Source organism: Schistocerca cancellata, chromosome 6 (assembly GCF_023864275.1).
Source record: "Schistocerca cancellata isolate TAMUIC-IGC-003103 chromosome 6, iqSchCanc2.1, whole genome shotgun sequence".
Lineage (NCBI taxonomy): Eukaryota > Metazoa > Arthropoda > Insecta > Orthoptera > Acrididae > Schistocerca > Schistocerca cancellata.
Window position 1 is genome coordinate 724,210,623 of NC_064631.1, and position 20,816 is coordinate 724,231,438.

A 20,816-nucleotide genomic window follows, 5' to 3' on the forward strand; every position below is an offset into this window, starting at 1 on the left:
AAGGTCAAGTGGAGTGATAAGAAATGAATATGCAGAATCGGAGATGAAAATGTGAGAAACATGCACAAGAAGAACGGACAGTATGATAAGGCATGTCTGAAGCCATGGGAAAATAAGTTCCTTGGTGCCAGAGACAGTTGTAGGGGATAAAAATTACATGAGAAGACAGAGGTTGGAATATATCCAACGAGTAATTAAGGACATGGGATGTAACTGGTACGCTGAGATGAAGAGGTTGGCACAGGGGACAAATTCGTTGCTGGTTGCATCAGAGCAGTCGGAAAAGTAGACGTATACTTTCATATACCAGTCAACAGCCAGCAGTCTGTATGAACAGGGACAACATGTGTTTTAGATACAACTAGAAGTTCTTCAAGATGACACGCATAGGCAACGTTTACGTAGGTGTGCATTCGTGGCTATGGATGTCACACGTCATACTGATGTTCAGTTTCGATATCAGTTCCGAGTGGGAGGTTAATCATCCACTACGCTGAATGTGATCGACATCTCCATAATGTCTGACAGATACCGGATTGTTCATTTATGCTGTAACAGTTTCCACTTCTGTCAATGTATTTATCTTACCGTCTAAGACCATTAGTTTAGATACGAATATGATAACAATGGCGATGACATGAACGTCTATATTTAAATGATTACTTCGCAGTTAACAATTAAGCACCAGCACAGGGCTCATGGAATTACCTTCAAGCTATTTGTCCACTATTTCACTCTCGAACAGCGCGCGGGAAAAACGAACATTTAAATCTTTCCGTGTGACCTCTGATTTCTCTTATTTTGTTGTGAACATTTGGTTCAAATGGCTCTGAGCACTATGTGACTTAACTTCTGAGGTCATCAGTCGCCTAGAACTTAGAACTAATTAAACCTAACTAAGCTAAGGACATCACACACATCCATGCCCGAGGCAGGATTCGAACCTGTGATCGTAGCGGTCGCTCGATTCCAGACTGTAGCGCCCAGAACCGCACGGCCACTCCGGCCGGCTATGATCATTTCTTCCTACGTAGGTGGGCACCTACAAAATATTTTTGCACTTTGTAGAAAGTTGGTGATTGAAATTTCATGACGTTGCGGCAACGAAAAACGCCTTTGTTTTAATGACTGTCACCCCATTTCGCATACCATAGGGCGTGACAATGTCTCCCCTATTTGGCGATAGTACAAAACGAGCTGCCGTTCTTTTGGCTTCATCGGTGTCCTCCATCAATCCTATCTGATGCGGATCGCACACGGCAATACAGTTCTCCAGAAGAGGGCGGATAAACGTACTGTAAGCAGTATCTTTACTGGACATGTTGCATCTTGCAAGTGTCCTACCAATAAATCACAGTCTTTAGTTTGCTTTCCCCGCAACATTAGCTATGTCACCGTTCCAATTTAAATTATCCGTAATTGTAATCCCAATGTATCCAATTGACTTTGCATAATTTAGACTTGTGTAATTTATCCTGTAAACGAAATTTAGCGGATTTGTTTTATTATTCGTGTGTATGACTTCACAGACATTATTATTTAGAGTCAATTACCAATTTTCCATACAGATATCTTGCCTACTTACTTTACAAGACTGTAAATGACAGCATCATCTGCAAACAATCCAAGAGGGCTGCTCAGAATGACACCTAAATCGTTTATGTAGAGCAGGAATAGCAGAGGGCCTATAACACTTCCTTGGAGAGCGCCAATTATTCCTTCTGTTTTCTCAATGACTTTCCGTTCGGTTACTACGAACTGTGACCTTTCCGACAGCAAATCACGAATCCAGTTGCACAGTTGAGACGATAGTCCACAGGCACGCAGTTTATTTATTTAATTACACGTCTAGTTCCGTTGGACCAAATTGAAGAGCAAATCCCCAAGGTCGCGGAACGCGCTAGCACGTGAAATTACTACGTAAAAGTAATAACACATAAAATAAAATGTTTATGAACCCAAAAATTGTCAACCCGTAAGTTTAAGTAAATGCAATCAACTATGTAACATAGGAATCAGCTTAGTTTTTCAAGGAACTCCTCGACAGAATAGGAGGAAACTTCAGTTTCGATTTGAAAGCGCGGGGATTACTGCTAAGATTTTTGAATTCTTGTCGTAGCTTATTGAAAATGGATGCATCAGTATACTGCACACCCTTCTGCACAAGAGTAAAGGAAGGGCGGCCCAGATTGCATTTCTGCCTAGTAGCAACTGCGTGAAAGTTGCTAATTCTTCGGAATAAGCTGAAATTGTTAACAACAGAAAAGAATATATATATATATTGGAAGCCCAACGTCAAAATACACAGGCTAGTGAACGGGGGTCGATAAGAGATTCGCGAACTTACACCACTTATTGCTCGAACTGCCCGTTTCTGAGACAAAAATATCATTTTAGAATGGGGAGAGTTACCCCAAAATGTAATACCATACGACATAAGCGAATGAAAAAAAAGCAAAGTAACTAACACGTTTGTTTGTGTGGCCATCCTCCGCAGCAAGCACATAAAAACTTGTTTTGCAAATCAAACTGCCTTTTCCTGCTGCTGTTTATTTTATTTAATCCATACGCGTTTCGCCTTCTGCTGTTTTAAGGCATCACCAGTGGGATCTATAATGATACAGTTTTGTTAGTTATAAATTATCAAACAGTTCACTTCGCGATTTTTTGTAAAAAATGTAATTACTTACGATTTTCTGATCTGCGTTTGCTCACATCTGGTCTGGAGGTCGCGCTACCACTTTTTTCAGTGTTCTACATTCACCTCTTAGAGTTTTCGCCATCCACACACTGTTCAGCATGTTTGTCACTCTTTTTTGTGGTGGACTATCGTTCTTCTGTCACTCGATACAACTATTTCGTCGTACACTTCTTTTCACAGCGTAAATATTGCGACTCCATTACGTGCTTCATCGTCTTTGGTATGTTTCCCTATGTCTCGCCAACCTAAAAATAAAAGAAAAAAAAGAAAAATCGGCTCTATCCCCCCGTCTCTCTCTAACTCATACGCACACACAGACTGCATAAATAGCATAAACAGAAGTTAGTAACGACCATATACTTAGTTAGGTTGGCGACACAAAGGTAAACATACCAAAGACGATGAAACACGTAATGGAGTCGCAATATTTACGCTGTGAAAAGAAGTGTACGACGAAATAGATGTATCGAGTGATAGAAGAACGATAGTCCACCACAAAAAAGAGTGACAAACATGCTGAACAGTGTGTGGATGGCGAAAACTCTAAGAGGTGAATATAGAACACTGAAAAAAGTGGTAGTGCGACCTCCAGACCAGATGTGTGGAAACGCAAATCAGCAAATCGTAAATAATTACATTTTTTACAAAAAATCGCGAAGTGAACTGTTTGATAATCTATAACTAACAAAACTGTATCATTATAGATTCCACTGATTATGCCTTACAGCATAGAAGGCGAAACGCGTATGGATTAAATAAAATGAGTAGCGGCAGGAAAAGGCAGATTGATTTGCAAAACAAGCAAAGTAACTAATTTTCGTGTCGAAGGATCACTTGCTTCAGATACCGTTCGTATAGTAAAAATGGCAGCATTAAGTGTTTGAACAAGATCCTGAACGTGGGCTTGCCACGACAGTTTGCTATGTGTGTGAACACCTAGAAATTTGAACTGTTCAATGTCACTAATCATACGCCCATTCCGATTCCGTCCTATTAACCGACCTATTAATTCTGTATTTAATTTAATTGTACAATAACGGGAAACGCGGCTGTTAATATGTAGAGCTGAGTGACGGAATTGTCCAGGTTTATCTGAAGTACGTAAATGCGGATGACGGGGACCACGACAGGTGCGATGCTGGTGTCCAGGAAGGGACAGGCCGGACAGGCCGGCTGGAAGAGTCGGCGAGAGCGCAGCGAGTTATTAGGCGGTTCCGGCGCGGCGGGATGCGCTGCGAATCGAGTGGGTGTGCGGCGTGCCGCGGCGGCGGCAGCCGGCGTAACAGGTTAGACGGGTCGTCCGCGCAGGCGCAGCAGTCACGACGCAGACGTCGCCGGCGCGCACGCAGCGCGGCCATGCGGCGCCGCAGGCCGTGCCGCAATGGGCGTGGGAACCACCGTGTGGACACCCGACCACCGAGCAACGCAACGAGGAACTTCACGGGGGCGGAGCAATTGTCACTGGGAGCGAAGCGCGCAGGTGCCTCTGGCAGAAGCAACATCTGCAGGACATATAACCAGATTCTCCATATCCGCATCCAGCGACGCTTGCGATCTGAGGATGAGACGGCGGCCGGTCGGTACCGTTGGGCCTTCGTGGCCTGAACGGGGCTGCGTTTAGTTTTATATAACCAGATTCCCCCCACGAATCGTGACCTTGCCGCGATGGGGTCGCCGGGTGCCTCGGGTGCTACTATGTCGGAATGGTATCTGTGGAGAGGTCAGACCGTAGCAACTGAAGCGACACTACTCAGCAGCCGTCGGCCGGAGTGGCCGAGCGGTTCTAGGCGCTACAGTCCGGACCCGCGTGACCGCTACGGTCGTAGGTTCGAACCCTGCCTCGGGCATGGATGTGTGTTATGTCCTTAGGTTAGTTAGGTTTAAATAGTTCTAAGTTCTAGGGGACTGATGACATCAGAAGTTAAGTACCATAGTGATCAGAGCCATTTGAACTACTCAGCATCCACTGGGTTGGCGTCACCAAAATTGGACGTGGAGGCTCCCAGATTGCTACGCTATCACCCGAGTGACGCCACTTTTAATCATGCCACTAACAGTTAAAGTCGCTGTAATTTCGTGGCGCTATTTTTCTCGCCCCCACCACAGATTATTCTCATTCGGCTACCGTCTCGTGGCTGAATTTCGAAGCGACGTCACTGTATTCTGGTTTTCTTGTTTCTTAGACACCTGTCCAGTGAATTCGTCTAAGAAAGTAACAAGGTAGCTAGTGGCAGTATACTTTTAGCTTCACTGTAGCTTTTAATAGAGAAACGTGAATATCCAATTTCCAACTACATTATAGTGTCTTTCAGTGCACGTGCGAAAAGCGTACCTCCAAAATTCAATAAAAAATAACTGCAATATTTACAATGCCCATGGTGAACATTCTGACCACCTACCTAATAGCTGGTATATCCACCTCTGGCACGGATAACATAAAATGGTTCAAATGGCTCTGAGCACTATGGGACTTAACATCTGAGGTCATCAGTCCCCTAGAACGTAGAACTACTTAAACCTAACTAACTTAAGGACATCACACACATCCATGCCCGAGGCAGGATTCGAACCTGCGACCGTAGCGGTCACGCGGCTCCGGACTGTAGCGCCTAGAAGCGCTCGGCCACGGCGGCCGGCGCACGGATAACAGCGCCGACACGTCTTCGCATGGAAGTGATGAGTTGGCACCATATTTGCACACACGAGTCCCTATTTCTCATTAATTCTGGGGAGGGGGGCGATGAGCTCTGACGCTACATTCAGTGACATCCCAGATGTGTTCAATCGGGTTCTGATGTGGCGGGTTGGGAGAGAGGGGGGTGGCAGCACATCAATTGGAACTCGCCACTGGGTTTCTCGAACGACTCCATCATAGTCCTGGCCTTGTGACACAGTGCATTATCTTGTTTAAAAATGCCACTGTCATCCTGAAACATGATCGTCACGACGGGGTGTACGTTGTTTGGAATCGGTGTACGACACTCGTTCGCCGTCATGGTGCCTTGCACGAGCTCCACTGGACGCACAGGTGTTTCCCAGAGGGTACTGGAGCCGCCACCAGCGTGTCTCCGTGCCGCAGTACAGGTGTCAAGGAGCTGTTCCCCTGTAAGGCGACGGAGTCGCGCCCTCCCATCGGCATGGTGAAGATGGGACTCGTCAGACCATGCAGTGCTCTGCCACGGTGTCAACGTCCAGTGCCGATGGTCACATGCCCATTTCACTTGTAGCTGCCGATGTCGTAAGTTAATATTGGGACATGCATGGTTCGTCGGTTGCGAAGGCCCATAGTTGGAAGTGTTCGGTGCACTGTGTGTTCAGACACACTTGTTCTGTGCTCAGCATTAAAGTGTGATGTTACTTGTGCCACATTTCGCCGCCTGTCCTGTTTTACCAGCCTGCCCATCCTGTGACGTTTGATATCTCTAAAGAGGAGTGGATGCCGAACCCCACGAGGTCCCCCGTGGTTTCAACTTGGTTTCATCACTTGTTGAAGACACTCCCCACAGCAGTCCTTGAACACTCCGCAAGTCGTGCAGTTTCCGAAATGCTCGTGCCGAGCCCCTGGGCCATCACAATCTGCCCTCGGTCAGACTCAGATAGATCGCGCGCGCATTCCCCATTCCACACTATGTGACGCTGCTATCGCCTGGACGGGTTTATATCGATAGTAGGTCGGTGAACCTTCTTGGCATCGTAAGTGGCATCCAAAACATCACACAACTCTGCAACTGTACTTGTGGTGACGTGGTTTATACTGAGTGAGTCAGGAGGAAAGGTACGTGCTTTGAGGGATGATAGTATTGGTGATTTTGAACAAATAATTTCACGTGAAAGTATACCCTTTTCTTAACCCTTCCGACATACAGTTGTTTGAAAATCCATATGGCCAGTGTCACAGCACCGCACTGAAACGTATCCTAGGCGTTAGAACGGTCGTTGTGGTGTCATTTCTTGGCTACCGAGGCTACCCATTCATTCTCTATTAGATTACTGTTCGTTGGGTTGGCTTGATTACTGTTCGCAGGGTGGAGTCTACAAGGGCACAGTAGACACAAAGGAGGACCTTCTCGCTTACATTTTAGATGCGTCCATCGCCCCACGCGCAAGTGAAGTGCGCTTTGAAATGGTCAGTAAAGACAACACTATGTAGCTTAACGTCGCTTTAGTTTTTCTTCGCGCGTGAGTGCTAGTAAAGAAGTACATGCGTCTGATGCCCGTGTGGTCAAGTAAAGGTTCGTGCGAATGACGCTCAGATCAGCAACACAGCATGTTTCTGCTAGAGCTTCAAAGTGCACTCCAGTTTCCTCGGAAACTGTTAAGGAAAGGAAATATGTTCACACGACATTTCTTGTTCCGGATCACTAATAGTGTCACCGTTCCTCCTGACTCACCCTGTATACGGGATATATGACACGCAGTCACCAGATGTTAAACATCCAAGTATCACTTGTAGTTTCATTCGAGCCAATACTGCATCTCTAGTGTGAGTAATGGATTTTTTTAATATAGCCCGATACGCAGCTCAGAAAGAATGCTAAATTTTCTATTATTATTCGGAAGTGGTTTACGAAAGGATTTTCGTTTATTTTTTTTTTTTAGACAACATAGTTGTATGGAGATAAACAGCGATTAATTTACTTATACTCAATTATTCAAAATGACGGTCACAATCGCATTATTTATTTTGCCGCCAACCGGTTTCAACCCGCGATGGGGTCATCTTCAGGGCAATTTACACCATTTGGCCGCTCGCTGGAGTCGTCACACTGTCTGATGGTCGCCAACCGTGCACAGGTAGGGTGACGACTCCAGCGAGCGGCCAAATGGTGTAAATTGCCCTGAAGATGACCCCATCGCGGGTTGAAACCGGTTGGCGGCAAAATAAATAATGCGATTGTGACCGTCATTTTATATAATTGATTTTCGTTTATAATGGCTAATTCCCTGTGCGTTTGATCTCTCTGTCTTATCTCTGTTCAACACCCATTTCCAAATCCAACATTAATGCTTTCTTTTCTTGTGAAGTGGATTCTTGGCTAAATTCTAGTGCCATAACCTGAATGACAACACCACAGTCCGTACGAATAATCTCAGTTGACGCCATATTGAGAAAGCTGCCACTGGGATTTTGAGACTATCGTGTGTAAACAGCAATGTGCGGTGCCACAGCCGTATCGCCGGTCATGCCATTTGCTGTGGCGTGGCTTCAGTTGCGTGTGGAATCTCGTCTTATCGTCTGTTTCTTAAACAGGTCCGTTTTAGTATCTATAGAGACTCAGAGACAGCAGTCTGGAAGTCACTGACCTAACCTTTAAATAATTAGCCGTCGTGGCCTTGCTATGTTGGAACTGCCAGCAGATAGAGGCAAGATAAAACTACAGCCATTATATTTCCCGAGGACTTTTCGGTCTGCTGTATGGCTTAATGGTGATGACATCCTCTTGAGTGGAATATTGCAAACGCAAAATAGTCCGCCATTCGGATATCCTGTTGCGGACTACTTTGAATATGTTGTCATCCGGAAAAACAAAAACTGAATTCCATGGGTCAGAGTATGCAATCTTAGATCTCAAAATCTGGCAGAAGTGTTAGAGAAATTAACAAGAGAACTGTATTAGTTGCTGTTATGTATCGCGGGAGTAAGAGAAGCCTGTGACAAGAAGAAGTGGACGCCTGGTGAGGTGAGTACAGGTTTAGCAACATCACACACACACACACACACACACACACAAACACACACACGCACACACACACAACGAGGACAATGCAGAAAGAGACCTAATTCGTTTCATTATTCATTATAAGAAAAAAGAGATTTCTAATAACAGAGAAAGGTTGCACACGGCAAGACTGGATTAGTGACGAACAAATTAGAGAAGAAATGGTTGTGAAGGGATAACAAACACAATTAAGAAATATATGAGAGAAGAAAGACTGACTAAATAACTGTTGAGATACAGTCCTAGAGGAAAAACACACCCTAACTAGCTCAAAATGAGATCAGCTTAACAGTAACCTCTGGAGATGGAACAGACAGCTAGCCTAATTCCTGAGAGTGAAGATGACGATAATAAAAACAGGAATCAGAGTGAGCTACTAAGAACAACAAAGTTAAATCACTGCAACAACCACGATAGACAGAAAGCCAACTTCCACTATAGCAGTACAAGTTTGAATGCCTACTACATTCGCAGATAAGAAACTGAAGGACTGTAGCCAATGATGAAATGGAAAAAAAATATTCAGATCGTTAAAGGAGACTAAAATTTAAATGTTACTGGGGACGGGAATTTGAAAGTGAGAAAAAGAAGAGAAGGAAAAACAATACGAGAATATGGACTGGGGCAAAGGAATGAAAGTGGAAGCTACCTCGTGGAATTTTTCACATGTACCTACCGTGACACTCACACATATACACAACATACATACACAATACACATATAAACAATTTTAACACAAACACTTATTTTTAGCTGACACAAATTCACCTGACGATGGAGACTCAAATATCCAATACGCATAGTGGAAACGAAAATAAATTGTTGACTGGTTACAATAAAATTGTAGTTTCTATTGGAAAAGGTGTAAGCTGGTATCAGAAACTTATGCATCGACGTAACCCACTGTTTAATACGCTGAACAGCAGGATGGAAATGTCTGTCTGACCTCCTGGATTTTGGCGCTTGTGGTTTTCCTGCATCGCTTCAGTGTAGAGTCTCATACTTGCACATTCGGAACTCTCACTTTGTCTCTAATGAGATAGTTGTCGAAGAGACGTGAGACTCTAATAGTATTTTCCTCTTCTTGCATATAAAATATTAACGGAGAACTGAGGATAATGTTCTTGAAACTATATGTCTGGAGCGTTGCAATATTTGGAAATGTACGTCGTAGTGTAAGAGAGTGTCTGCATATATGCATGAAGCAATAACACGGCACAACACAACAAGCGAATGGAAAAAAAGGTTCAAATGGCAATAAGCACTATGGGACTTAACATCTGAGGTCATCAGTCCCCTAGAACTTAGAACTACTTAAACCTAACTAACCTAAGGACATCAAGCCCGAGTCAGGATTCGAACCTGCGGCCGTAGCAGCCGCGTGGTTCCAGACTGAAGCGCCTAGAACCGCTCGACCACAGCGGCCGGCAAGCGAATGTAGAATGTAAGTACAAAGTGGCATCGTTAGTTTTTGTATTCCATTGAAAATTGAACTGTGTTGAAATTATAGGTACTGAAGATAATAGTACGACGTGAGGTAGACACTAACTGTACGTTTATTTAACGGAAAACGAACACCTATCACTTTCATTTCATACTATGTACCTTCAACAGCACGGTTTCATTGTTTGAAGTTAATCAAAACTAATTTATTTTGCAGTACTTTACTTTTTCTCGTACCACATTAATGCTCTGCCGGTAACTTTGTGAATGAATATGCACAGGTAAGGTGTGCTTGTATCCATCTGCAACAGCGAGACGTCACTGGGGCTATGGCCATACTTTACTAAATGGAGCTTCGATATTCACCGTGTAAATCCTTCTCGACATGCAAATAACCGCACTACGATTCAGATGTATGGGAATGATGTAAGTGCAAGGAAGTAAGGGAATGATGCCACTGACACGTGAACATAGCTGGGGGTCGGGTATGAAAGTAACAGATATGAGGGTAGCTTTGGGGACACATGACTATTGGAATGAAATGAGAATTCAGAAACATTATGCTATATTGACAATTTAGTCACATGTAAATTATCATTGGACAAAAGTATTCAAACCGTGTAGAATGTATGACCCAGTGCGGCTGATTATTGTACCAGGCGCCATGGTAAAACTGTAAAACGCTAACTTACAACTGTGTAGACTATGATATCAACATACCTTAGTAAGTAACCTTGAGAGGTAATGCACAAAGATGTCAGGCTGAAGGTCATGTTCCGAGACAGAAAAGGTGAAGGGATCTCTGCCACTCAATCTAACCTAATATCACTCTTCTTAATCAAATTCTCTTAGTTTTATAATTTCCTGTTTCCAATATGATGTGTAATATTTTTATAACAGAGCTGCCATTTAACTAAGAAAGGGGACAAACCGCATCTACAGGGCTATTACAAATGATTGAAGCGATTTCATAAATTCACTGTAGCTCCATTCATTGACATATGGTCACGACACACTACAGATACGCAGAAAAACTCATAAAATTTTGTTCGGCTGAAGCCGCACTTCAGGTTTCTGCCGCCAGAGCGCTCGAGAGCGCAGTGAGACAAAATGGCGACAGGAGCCTAGAAAGCGTATGTCGTGCTTGAAATGCACTCACATCAGTCAGTCATAACAGTGCAACGACACTTCAGGACGAAGTTCAACAAAGATCCACCAACTGCTAACTCCATTCGGCGATGGTATGCGCAGTTTAAAGCTTCTGGATGCCTCTGTAAGGGGAAATCAACGGGTCGGCCTGCAGTGAGCGAAGAAACGGTTGAACGCGTGCGGGCAAGTTTCACGCGTAGCCCGCGGAAAATTGGCTCATGCCACAACTGGAGACCGACAGCGCCGACTTCATCTTTCAACAGGATGGTGCTCCACCGCACTTCCAGCGTGATGTTCGGCATTTCTTAAACAGGAGATTGGAAAACCGATGGATCGGTCGTGGTGGAGATCATGATCAGCAATTCATGTCATGGCCTCCACGCTCTCCCGACTTAACCCCATGCGATTTCTTTCTGTGGGGTTATGTGAAAGATTCAGTGTTTAAACCTCCTCTACCAAGAAACGTGCCAGAACTGCGAGCTCGCATCAACGATGCTTTCGAACTCATTGACGGGGACATGCTGCGCCGAGTGCTAGTAATGTATCTGAACTGTCATCCAAATGTTTTAAAAAATGTCGTAATAATAATTTTGGTAATATAAAGTAATTTTTTTTAAAAAAGCATTCATTTCAAAAAAATCAGTTGCTTCCTTTCACAAATCACAAATGCATAGGCCAGCATTCATTTAAAAAAAATCAGTTGCTTCCTTTCAGAAATCACAAATGCATAGGCCAGCATTCATTAAAAAAAAAAAATCAGTTGCTTCCTTTCAGAAATCACAAATGCATAGGCCAGCATTGCACGGAGCTGTGCCGAAAAATTTTAGGTAAGAGCAGATATATTCGCCTTTTTTATTGAGGTAAGAATTTTTGCTTTTTATTCAGAATGATATTACAGGGCCACGACGCAGCACTGCTGTCGTCGAAATTTTACCAGGTTACTGAATTTATTTTTTTATTATGAGGCTTAGGAATTTTTCTGTTTCGTGCTTACATTAAACGAGAAAAGAATTTTGTGGGTACATTAAATGGGAACCAGTTTTGTTTGTTCTGAGGTCACACAAAAATAAGAGAATCGCTATCCATAATAATTATTATTAATTTCAATTTAATTTTGTGGGGAAGTTACACTATTATTTTAATTTCAATTTTTAATAAATTTTGTGGGGAGGTTACACTTGGCGTGAATATTATTTATGTTCACATTTTCTGTTGAGAGGTTGTGGTGGAAAAATTTTACGTGTGGAGAGGTTACAAGGTGAAGAACAAAGCGTGACCTGCTAGTATCATGAAGTCTAAAAGTTCCTATTCCCGCACGTGTGTTACTTGCTTGACACATTGCTGTGTAAACTTACAAAAGTTATACGGATCTGAGGTGAGAAGAAGAACAGAGAGTGAGAGTCTGGAGAGTACGCGATGTCTCCTGACCTCTGCTGTCCCCTCCTGAAGTGTCCCCGAAGAAGGCTAACGCGTGCCTGCCTGCCTCTCGAGAACACTCCCGCCTGGATGTCCAACAACCTGTGCTCTCCGCTTCTGCACTCGCGATCTACTGGTAAGTCAGTCTAAATGAATGTCTCAAGCTCTGCCAATGGGAGATCTCATCTCAAAAATGGAGCATTCATTGTGCAAAATAATCGGATCTATTTCGGGGAGTTGTGACGAATGGTAAGCCACGGTTCCCATGGTTTGCGAATGCCGACCAATCGTAACTCAGCCTTACTTTCCCAACTACTCTTCACATGGACGGTGCTTTTAATAGCGACTCCAGCGAGGAGGTTTCAGCAAGCTACAAAGCTGGTCTTCAAAGCGAAATTTTGCTTTTCCGAAGTTAAGAATCGGTCTCAACTTGTCAAGGTGTCCGGAGTCGCACGGCTTTACCTCCTGCCGACTGGACACCCCGCCCCATATGCGGGTGATGAACAGTAGTTCGGAGGCTCTCTACAGAATATACCGCGTCCTCGCCGAAGCGCCGCCAGTTCGAGGAAACGTTAATCCCCTCAAACATAGAAACCGCCGGCCTACCTGAAGGACCACGGCGAAGCGGCCCACTGCCCTCACCTATACAATGGCTTGTGGGTGAATGGATTTCCGGACGCTGACTTGGCTTCCAGGCCTTTCCTAACGGCATTCTCTGGCCACCGATCTGCTGTTCTGCCCTCTACATACCCACAGATGTAGTACAGAAAGAAGTATTGAAATCAGGAATGGGTTATCCAGCATCAATCACTCATGCCCTTTGGGAATTAAGACCCACATTACGTATACGTCAAATTCTCCAGAGCAAAATCTACCTGTCATTTTACTGATTCAATAAGCATGCGTGGTTAGAATTAAGCGCGAGGCAAGGATACAGCCTGATGCGTTCCACAGCAACGAAGCATTGTGGAGTACATCATAGCAAACACACTTCACTGAAAGAAAACAAAAACAGAGTCGCACAGTATGGGACTGCTACATTCCAGACTCAGAAGAATGCTGTTGGCAACAGTAATATTACTAAACAAAGAGTATAAGAATTTCCTTTAGGGTCATTCCATGTCAAGTGTCCCACTTTAGATGCTCCCAGCTCGACCAACTTGAACTTTGATTAAATTTGTACAATACGTACCTGAGGGCCCTACATGAACTTATGCAAAGTTTCAGGCTCACCTCTAACTTGGTTGAGGTGCTAGAGCCACTTTTGTGAAGACCACTTTTACTGAGACCGAAAAGTCGAGAAGAAATCTTCAAAGTCGCGCGGGTTTAGCGGATGGTCTCAGGCGCTGCAGTCACGGACTGTGCGGCTGGCTCCGGCGGAGGTTCGAGTCCTCCCTCGGGCGTGGGTCTGTGTGTTTGTCCTTAGGATAATTTGGGTTAAGTAGTGTGTAAGCTTAGGGAGTGATCACCTTAGCAGTTAAGTCCCATAAGATTTCACACACATTTGAACATTTTTTTGAAATCTTCAAGTTTGGCATTCTACTGTTCCTAATGTAAAAGAACTAGACTCTTGCTTCTGGATGTAGTGGTACAACTTTTTGTGCACTACGCACAGATGATTCAAGTACAGTTCAGCAATCAATCTCCATTCAAAGTGGGCAACAAATCGTGTCGTGAGATATTTGTCCCATACTTTAACGAGGCATAAGTAGTGGAGAAAGTGCGCTATGGACCTAGTCTACTACGATCTGTCTGGGTGTTTAGTATATCTCAAATTTGGGCCTGGCTTGTGTCTTTAATTACTGTGCTACCATCCTGTAAATTTGCTAAAAAACATGAATGTATCAAAATATACCCATGTTCAAAGTCATGTGTCTCAAAATGGACACCTACCACATTACATTCATTAACGACATTCAACAGATCACATTCCATTCTATTAGAAAAACGTTTTTTTTCATTTTGGTATCTCTTGGGTAAGGTGCAAAAATGCGCCTAAACTTCTTTTTTTATTTTTTTTTTTTAACTCGAGAAAAATCTTTGCGTTGGTCCATGGTGGGCTATGCCATTACCAATCTCAGTGACTGGTAGCCCCATCGCCAGGAGACCATTTCCGATAGCCATGCAAGGTCAGCTATTGGTGGATTTCTTTACTACAGGTTCCCAAGCCTTGTTTGGGTCTCTCTGTAGTTCCCAAACCATACTGCAGAATTCTTCAGTTGTTAAATACTTTAAATTTGTTGCTAATGTCCAAAACTATTGCTTCTGGCAAAATGTGTTGCCGCCCCATCATTGAAGCAGCTGGAACTGGTATGACTGCAATTATCTGTTGTTCTGGAATCCAGCATATGTCTCTTCTAGCTGGTCAGTGATATGATCGAGCAGCTCCATGAGAATGCATGAAATTAATCAAGGCATCTTTTTCTTCACATGAAAGTTCTCAGATACTTCCTATGCACCATTTTCCATGATAAATGCAAGCGACATACTGGCCAGGCGGTAGTGCACTAATGGCGGTTGACATTTGCTATAAAGGACGATGTATCATTTGATACTCTATGAATCTGAAGTCGCTCTTCATCAGTTGGCACAAAATGATTATGGTCTCTTTAGCGGTCACTGTACGTGAGACGTCCTGCTAAACCCGCTGGACTGAACAGGTGATTAGGATTGTGGAAAGGGCCAAATAAGGTTGGGGCGAGTTGCACCTTAAAATTGTAATTTATTGTAATTTAATAACAGATTTACAACCAAAGCGGCACATAGCCGAACTTTTACAACTACAAGTTTCCAAAATGCAATTCTTTCACAGCTGAAGGCCTCCAAACAGGAAATTTTAAAAATCAACAAGATAAAAATGCAGTTAAAATAGCGAATAAAATAATTAAAATATATTTTTATCACAGTTAGGCTGAACCCCTCAAGGCAAAAGTGGGTAGACAAACATAAACAAGATGCAGTACAAACGGCCGAAGGCCCACAATAAAATTTTGATGATTTTAAAATAAATTAGCATAACCTTTCAAAGGCAGAAGGCCGCAGTGTTTTGCTTAAAGGGTAATTTTAAGAATAAGGATCCAAGCCGCAATGTTTAAGCTTGAGATGTAATGAGGTTCCAAGGCTGAAGGCCCACAGTTAATTTTCCAAAATTAATATATATATATATATATATATATATATATATATATGTGTGTGTGTGTGTGTGTGTGTGTATGTATATAAGCCAAAAGTTTTAAGTAGCCGAAACCGGACTAAAAGAAAAGACAACACAACGGCAATAACCTTTCAGCAAATATCCACTTGCCGGAATTCGAACTTACTTTCAGAAAACACAGTAGAACCAAGAATTTTTTTGTCATTGGCTATGATAGATTATAAACAGACAACCAAACACCAGTGAGAAAGACAGTAAAGACAACAGCACGCAGAAGCCTCCGGGGGTCGGTCTGCCCTCGTTCACTTAGGTGAGACAGACAGGTGGTGAGCCCAACTACACTTGATCCGTCGGAACCCAACCAGGGGACAGCCACGGACCGACGGACAAACGACTTGCTTGCCACTAATCGGTACATGAGAATACAAACAAAATGTTATGGGAGTGATTATCCACAATCAAATATGTATATGTATTAAGCTGTCAAAAATACGCACCGTGTTGGACAGTGACAACAGGTGAGGAAGGACACTGCCTGAAATTACGTTAGTGGCCAGGGCAGGTAACCGGAACACTGACGGCCACAAGGCAGAAAATTCCACTGGTGCACTCGAATTGTAGTCAACCAATATAGTTAATTCAACCGCATGGCGGCTAAATTTCAGCAATACAAACACTCGGTGTTGCTCACAGGAAAACCTCCCCAACAGCGAACCACCGAAATGAACCACCACAACATGAATAGACGTGGCTTGGGTACTTGAAACCACTACTCAACTTTGACGTCCTGGGTCGGCGAATCACGAAGCCCGTAGCGATCGGACAGCTCCACACACGCTCCGACACTGCGCAGGGACCGCCAGCGGACCCAGCCGACTGCACCGCGCGGAGAAAACTTCCCTGGTCCGCAGCAACCGACCGACTCCCTGCAGACCCGCTAGCCGGAAACTATATGCACAAAACCAAAGATGGTACAAGGCGCAAGTATTGATACACATCGCTGTTGCCACACATAGGAGGAAGAAGCACCACGGCCTAACCGCAACAAGGGCGGGAAACCAAACCCAGACAGACAGCCGAGTTCACGAAACTGCATAGCTGGGAGTGAGCGCGGCTCAGTACGTCCATCCTCAAAACGTTTTTCTTGATAAATTTTTGCATCTTCAATAATTTTCTTTTTAATATACACCCCTGGAAATGGAAAAAAGAACACATTGACACCGGTGTGTCAGACCCACCATACTTGCTCCGGACACTGCGAGAGGGCTGTACAAGCAATGATCACACGCACGGCACAGCGGACACACCAGGAACCGCGGTGTTGGCCGTCGAATGGCGCTAGCTGCGCAGCATTTGTGCACCGCCGCCGTCAGTGTCAGCCAGTTTGCCGTGGCATACGGAGCTCCATCGCAGTCTTTAACACTGGTAGCATGCCGCGACAGCGTGGACGTGAACCGTATGTGCAGTTGACGGACTTTGAGCGAGGGCGTATAGTGGGCATGCGGGAGGCCGGGTGGACGTACCGCCGAATTGCTCAACACGTGGGGCGTGAGGTCTCCACAGTACATCGATGTTGTCGCCAGTGGTCGGCGGAAGGTGCACGTGCCCGTCGACCTGGGACCGGACCGCAGCGACGCACGGATGCACGCCAAGACCGTAGGATCCTACGCAGTGCCGTAGGGGACCGCACCGCCACTTCCCAGCAAATTAGGGACACTGTTGCTCCTGGGGTATCGGCGAGGACCATTCGCAACCGTCTCCATGAAGCTGGGCTACGGCCCGCACACCGTTAGGCCGTCTTCCGCTCACGCCCCAACATCGTGCAGCCCGCCTCCAGTGGTGTCGCGACAGGCGTGAATGGAGGGACGAATGGAGACGTGTCGTCTTCAGCGATGAGAGTTGCTTCTGCCTTGGTGCCAATGATGGTCGTATGCGTGTTTGGCGCCGTGAAGGTGAGCGCCACAATCAGGACTGCATACGACCGAGGCACACAGGGCCAACACCCGGCATCATGGTGTGGGGAGCGATCTCCTACACTGGCCGTACACCACTGGTGATCGTCGAGGGGACACTGAATAGTGCACGGTACATCCAAACCGTCATCGAACCCATCGTTCTACCATTCCTAGACCGGCAAGGGAACTTGCTGTTCCAACAGGACAATGCACGTCCGCATGTATCCCGTGCCACCCAACGTGCTCTAGAAGGTGTAAGTCAACTACCCTGGCCAGCAAGATCTCCGGATCTGTCCCCCATTGAGCATGTTTGGGACTGGATGAAGCGTCGTCTCACGCGGTCTGCACGTCCAGCACGAGCGCTGGTCCAACTGAGGCGCCAGGTGGAAATGGCATGGCAAGCCGTTCCACAGGACTACATCCAGCATCTCTAAGATCGTCTCCATTGGAGAATAGCAGCCTGCATTGCTGCGAAAGGTGGATATACACTGTACTAGTGCCGACATTGTGCATGCTCTGTTGCCTGTGTCTATGTGCCTGTGGTTCTGTCAGTGTGATCATGTGATGTATCTGACCCCAGGAATGTGTCAATAAAGTTTCCCCTTCCTGGGACAATGAATTCACGGCGTTCTTATTTCAATTTCCAGGAGTGTAGATCAATTCAATGCATGCTCATTCCTTTTTTTTTTTGTGATATTCAAACAGATCCGTTGCTGTTAAGATTTGGTTGTCAATTGAGAGTTGAAGGCTATCTCTTGCTGCTAAACGCTTAACTGTGCCCCCAATTCCGCCACATGGTGATTTCCCATGACTTGTTCCGAAAAAAACTCCATTCTGCAGTAACGCCAAAATCTTTTTTGTGGTGGCAAAGATTTCGGAAGCTCAAAATTTTTGTACTTTGCGGCCGAACCGTCACTAAAATCATGAATGTACTTAATTTCTTTAAAAATGCACTGCAGGGATTTGATCAAGTACGTTAAATACACGTGCACTGCAACTGTGTTACGTCGGAGGCAATCACTGATTGTGCAGTAGCTGACGGTTTTTAGGTCTTCATTATCTTTGTAGTAAATGACAAATGGATGTGTTGCAGCTTGACTGTTTTCCCAATGGAATCCTTGAACTGCGTTTTGGACGACAAAGGAGTAATTTTCAGCGAAATCCATTAATATAATCAGTTCTCCTGGTTTGAGACCTTCTTTAGTGAACTACAAATGCTTGCTCTGACGCTTTGCAATGTAGTGGTGAGTAGAAAGGGCCAAAAGTTTTGTAACTAGTAGTTCAATGAATACTTCAGCTGTCATTTCCCTGATTTCAAGTATATCTCTGTCAGTGTGAGTCCATTGTTTGAATTTAATTGTATTCTCAGGATCAATATCTGCAAAGGCGATTTCAAAATATTCCTTTAGAGCTTCTGTTCCTGCAAAAACTTCACAGGGATGAGGCATGCAATCTCTTGTTTCGAAATTACAGACAATTTTGCTCAGTAATATTTTGTAATCTTCTTTTATTGGGTTACGTGCCAACATTAGTTTCACATTTTGATGTACTGTGCAGACACAAACTGAATGTGAACCAGCTGTGCCTAAAGTGACACACCACTTTGGCCTTAATTCACAAAGTTTGGAAAATCCAATTTCCGGTCCATTTTTATTGCGGTACCTAAAAAACATTTCTTTTAAGTTGCTCAGTAATAAGTATTTTTGGTTTTGAACCTTTTCTCCGTCAATCCGAACAGTAACAAAGTCCTTTTTTCCTGGACAAATCCGACTAAACCCTTCATCGTAAAAATACTCTACGGCTCTTGCCTTCACAGCCTCAGAAAGCTTTTGCCCACATTTACCTGTGCGCTGTGCCAATATTCCCTGTTCACTTTTTAACTTTCTAGCCTTCCTTACCATTCATTCTGAAGCACAAAATTCTGTTTGATAGACCAGCTTTGGGGAACTAAGGTCAAAATTTGAATTTTCTCATTATGATTTGATATATGTAATTGTCTTTCAATTCTTGGATCAGCTGACTGTAATCTGAACAAGTCAAGCATTGCTTGCTTGTGGATGGTTGCTCCAGTTCACTGGGATCAAGTCCTCCCATTTCTGCAGTTTTCTTAATAATTGCACCTTTCAAATTTATATATTTTGCGCTTTGCATATCCTTTTGTATCTCTTGCACCAATTCGTTGAAATTTTAATGTTGATATTCCAACAACTTATATGCAAATTGTGAGCAATATTAGTCGTATCATCTTCATCTGACTGAGATGTAACTTCCATTTGTGAATTTTTCTGTGTAACAAATTCTTTTCTACAGGAAGAGCACATTTTTTGGCTTGGTTTAATATCAGACATGGTTATCCTTTTCAGTAGGTCAGCTGTTTCTACGTTGATTGAGCGCAAACTTATTCGGTTGCAGCATGATCTTTGCAAAAATTCAAATCTTTGTAGGAGTGAAGTTTTATGGTGGAAGCATTTTCAGTAGAGTGTAAACCACTCCGTTTAGTAAGTAATTCTTGTTCTTCTAAGGGAAGTTCCTTTAAAGCTTTTAGTCCTTTTAAGGCACTGTATGTCGTTAAATGGCATGGGGAATCAGCATTTTCAAAACTCTTGTTTTTCCGTTTTAGCAACAACTTGATATTCTTCAGGCACTAAAATCAAATTGTCGATTCCTAGGTGAAGAAAATAAATAAAATTAATAAGCATTCAGCTTCACAAAAATTATGTAAAAGTCTCTAGTAATGTTGAATGGTTAAATTTAGCAATGAAATTGTCACAAACAGGTCTAAAATCACCAAATAAACAGCAAAATGAATATTTAAACACTGCAGACATAATCAACAAAATTTCAGATTTCAGTCGCAAAGAGAAACCAAAATGACAGTAAGTTTTTCTAATAGAATGAAATGTGCTCTGTTGAATGGTATTAATTAATGTAATATGGTAGACTCTGAGACACATGACTTGGAACGTGGGTGTATTTTGATACATTCATGTTTCTTAGCAAATTTTTCAGGATGGTAGCACAGTAATTAAACACACAAGCCAAGCCCAAATATGTGGTATACTAAACACCCAGACAGACAGTAGTTTGGCAAAAGACTAGCTCTATAGCGCACTTTCTCCGCTACTTATGCCTCGTTAAAGTATGGGACAAATTTCTCACGACATGATTTGTTGCCCAATTTGAACTGAGATTATACCAAATCCATTGCTTTCTGAACTCTACTTCCATCATTTGTGTGTAGAGCACAAAAAGTTGTCCTACTATACCCAGAAGCAAGA

The 20,816-nt window shown here is 43.8% G+C and overlaps 1 protein-coding gene across 1 annotated transcript in view; it reads right to left on the minus strand.

Annotated features, from left to right (window-relative positions):
• Positions 1-3,789: 3,789 nt before the first annotated feature.
• Positions 3,790-20,816, minus strand: part of LOC126088491 (translation initiation factor IF-2-like) — a 68,855-nt gene continuing 51,828 nt past the window's right edge. The window contains exon 7 of the mRNA XM_049906632.1: positions 3,790-4,203. Within this exon, the coding sequence (XP_049762589.1) occupies positions 3,790-4,203 (414 nt within the window). The remainder of the gene's footprint in view (positions 4,204-20,816) is intronic.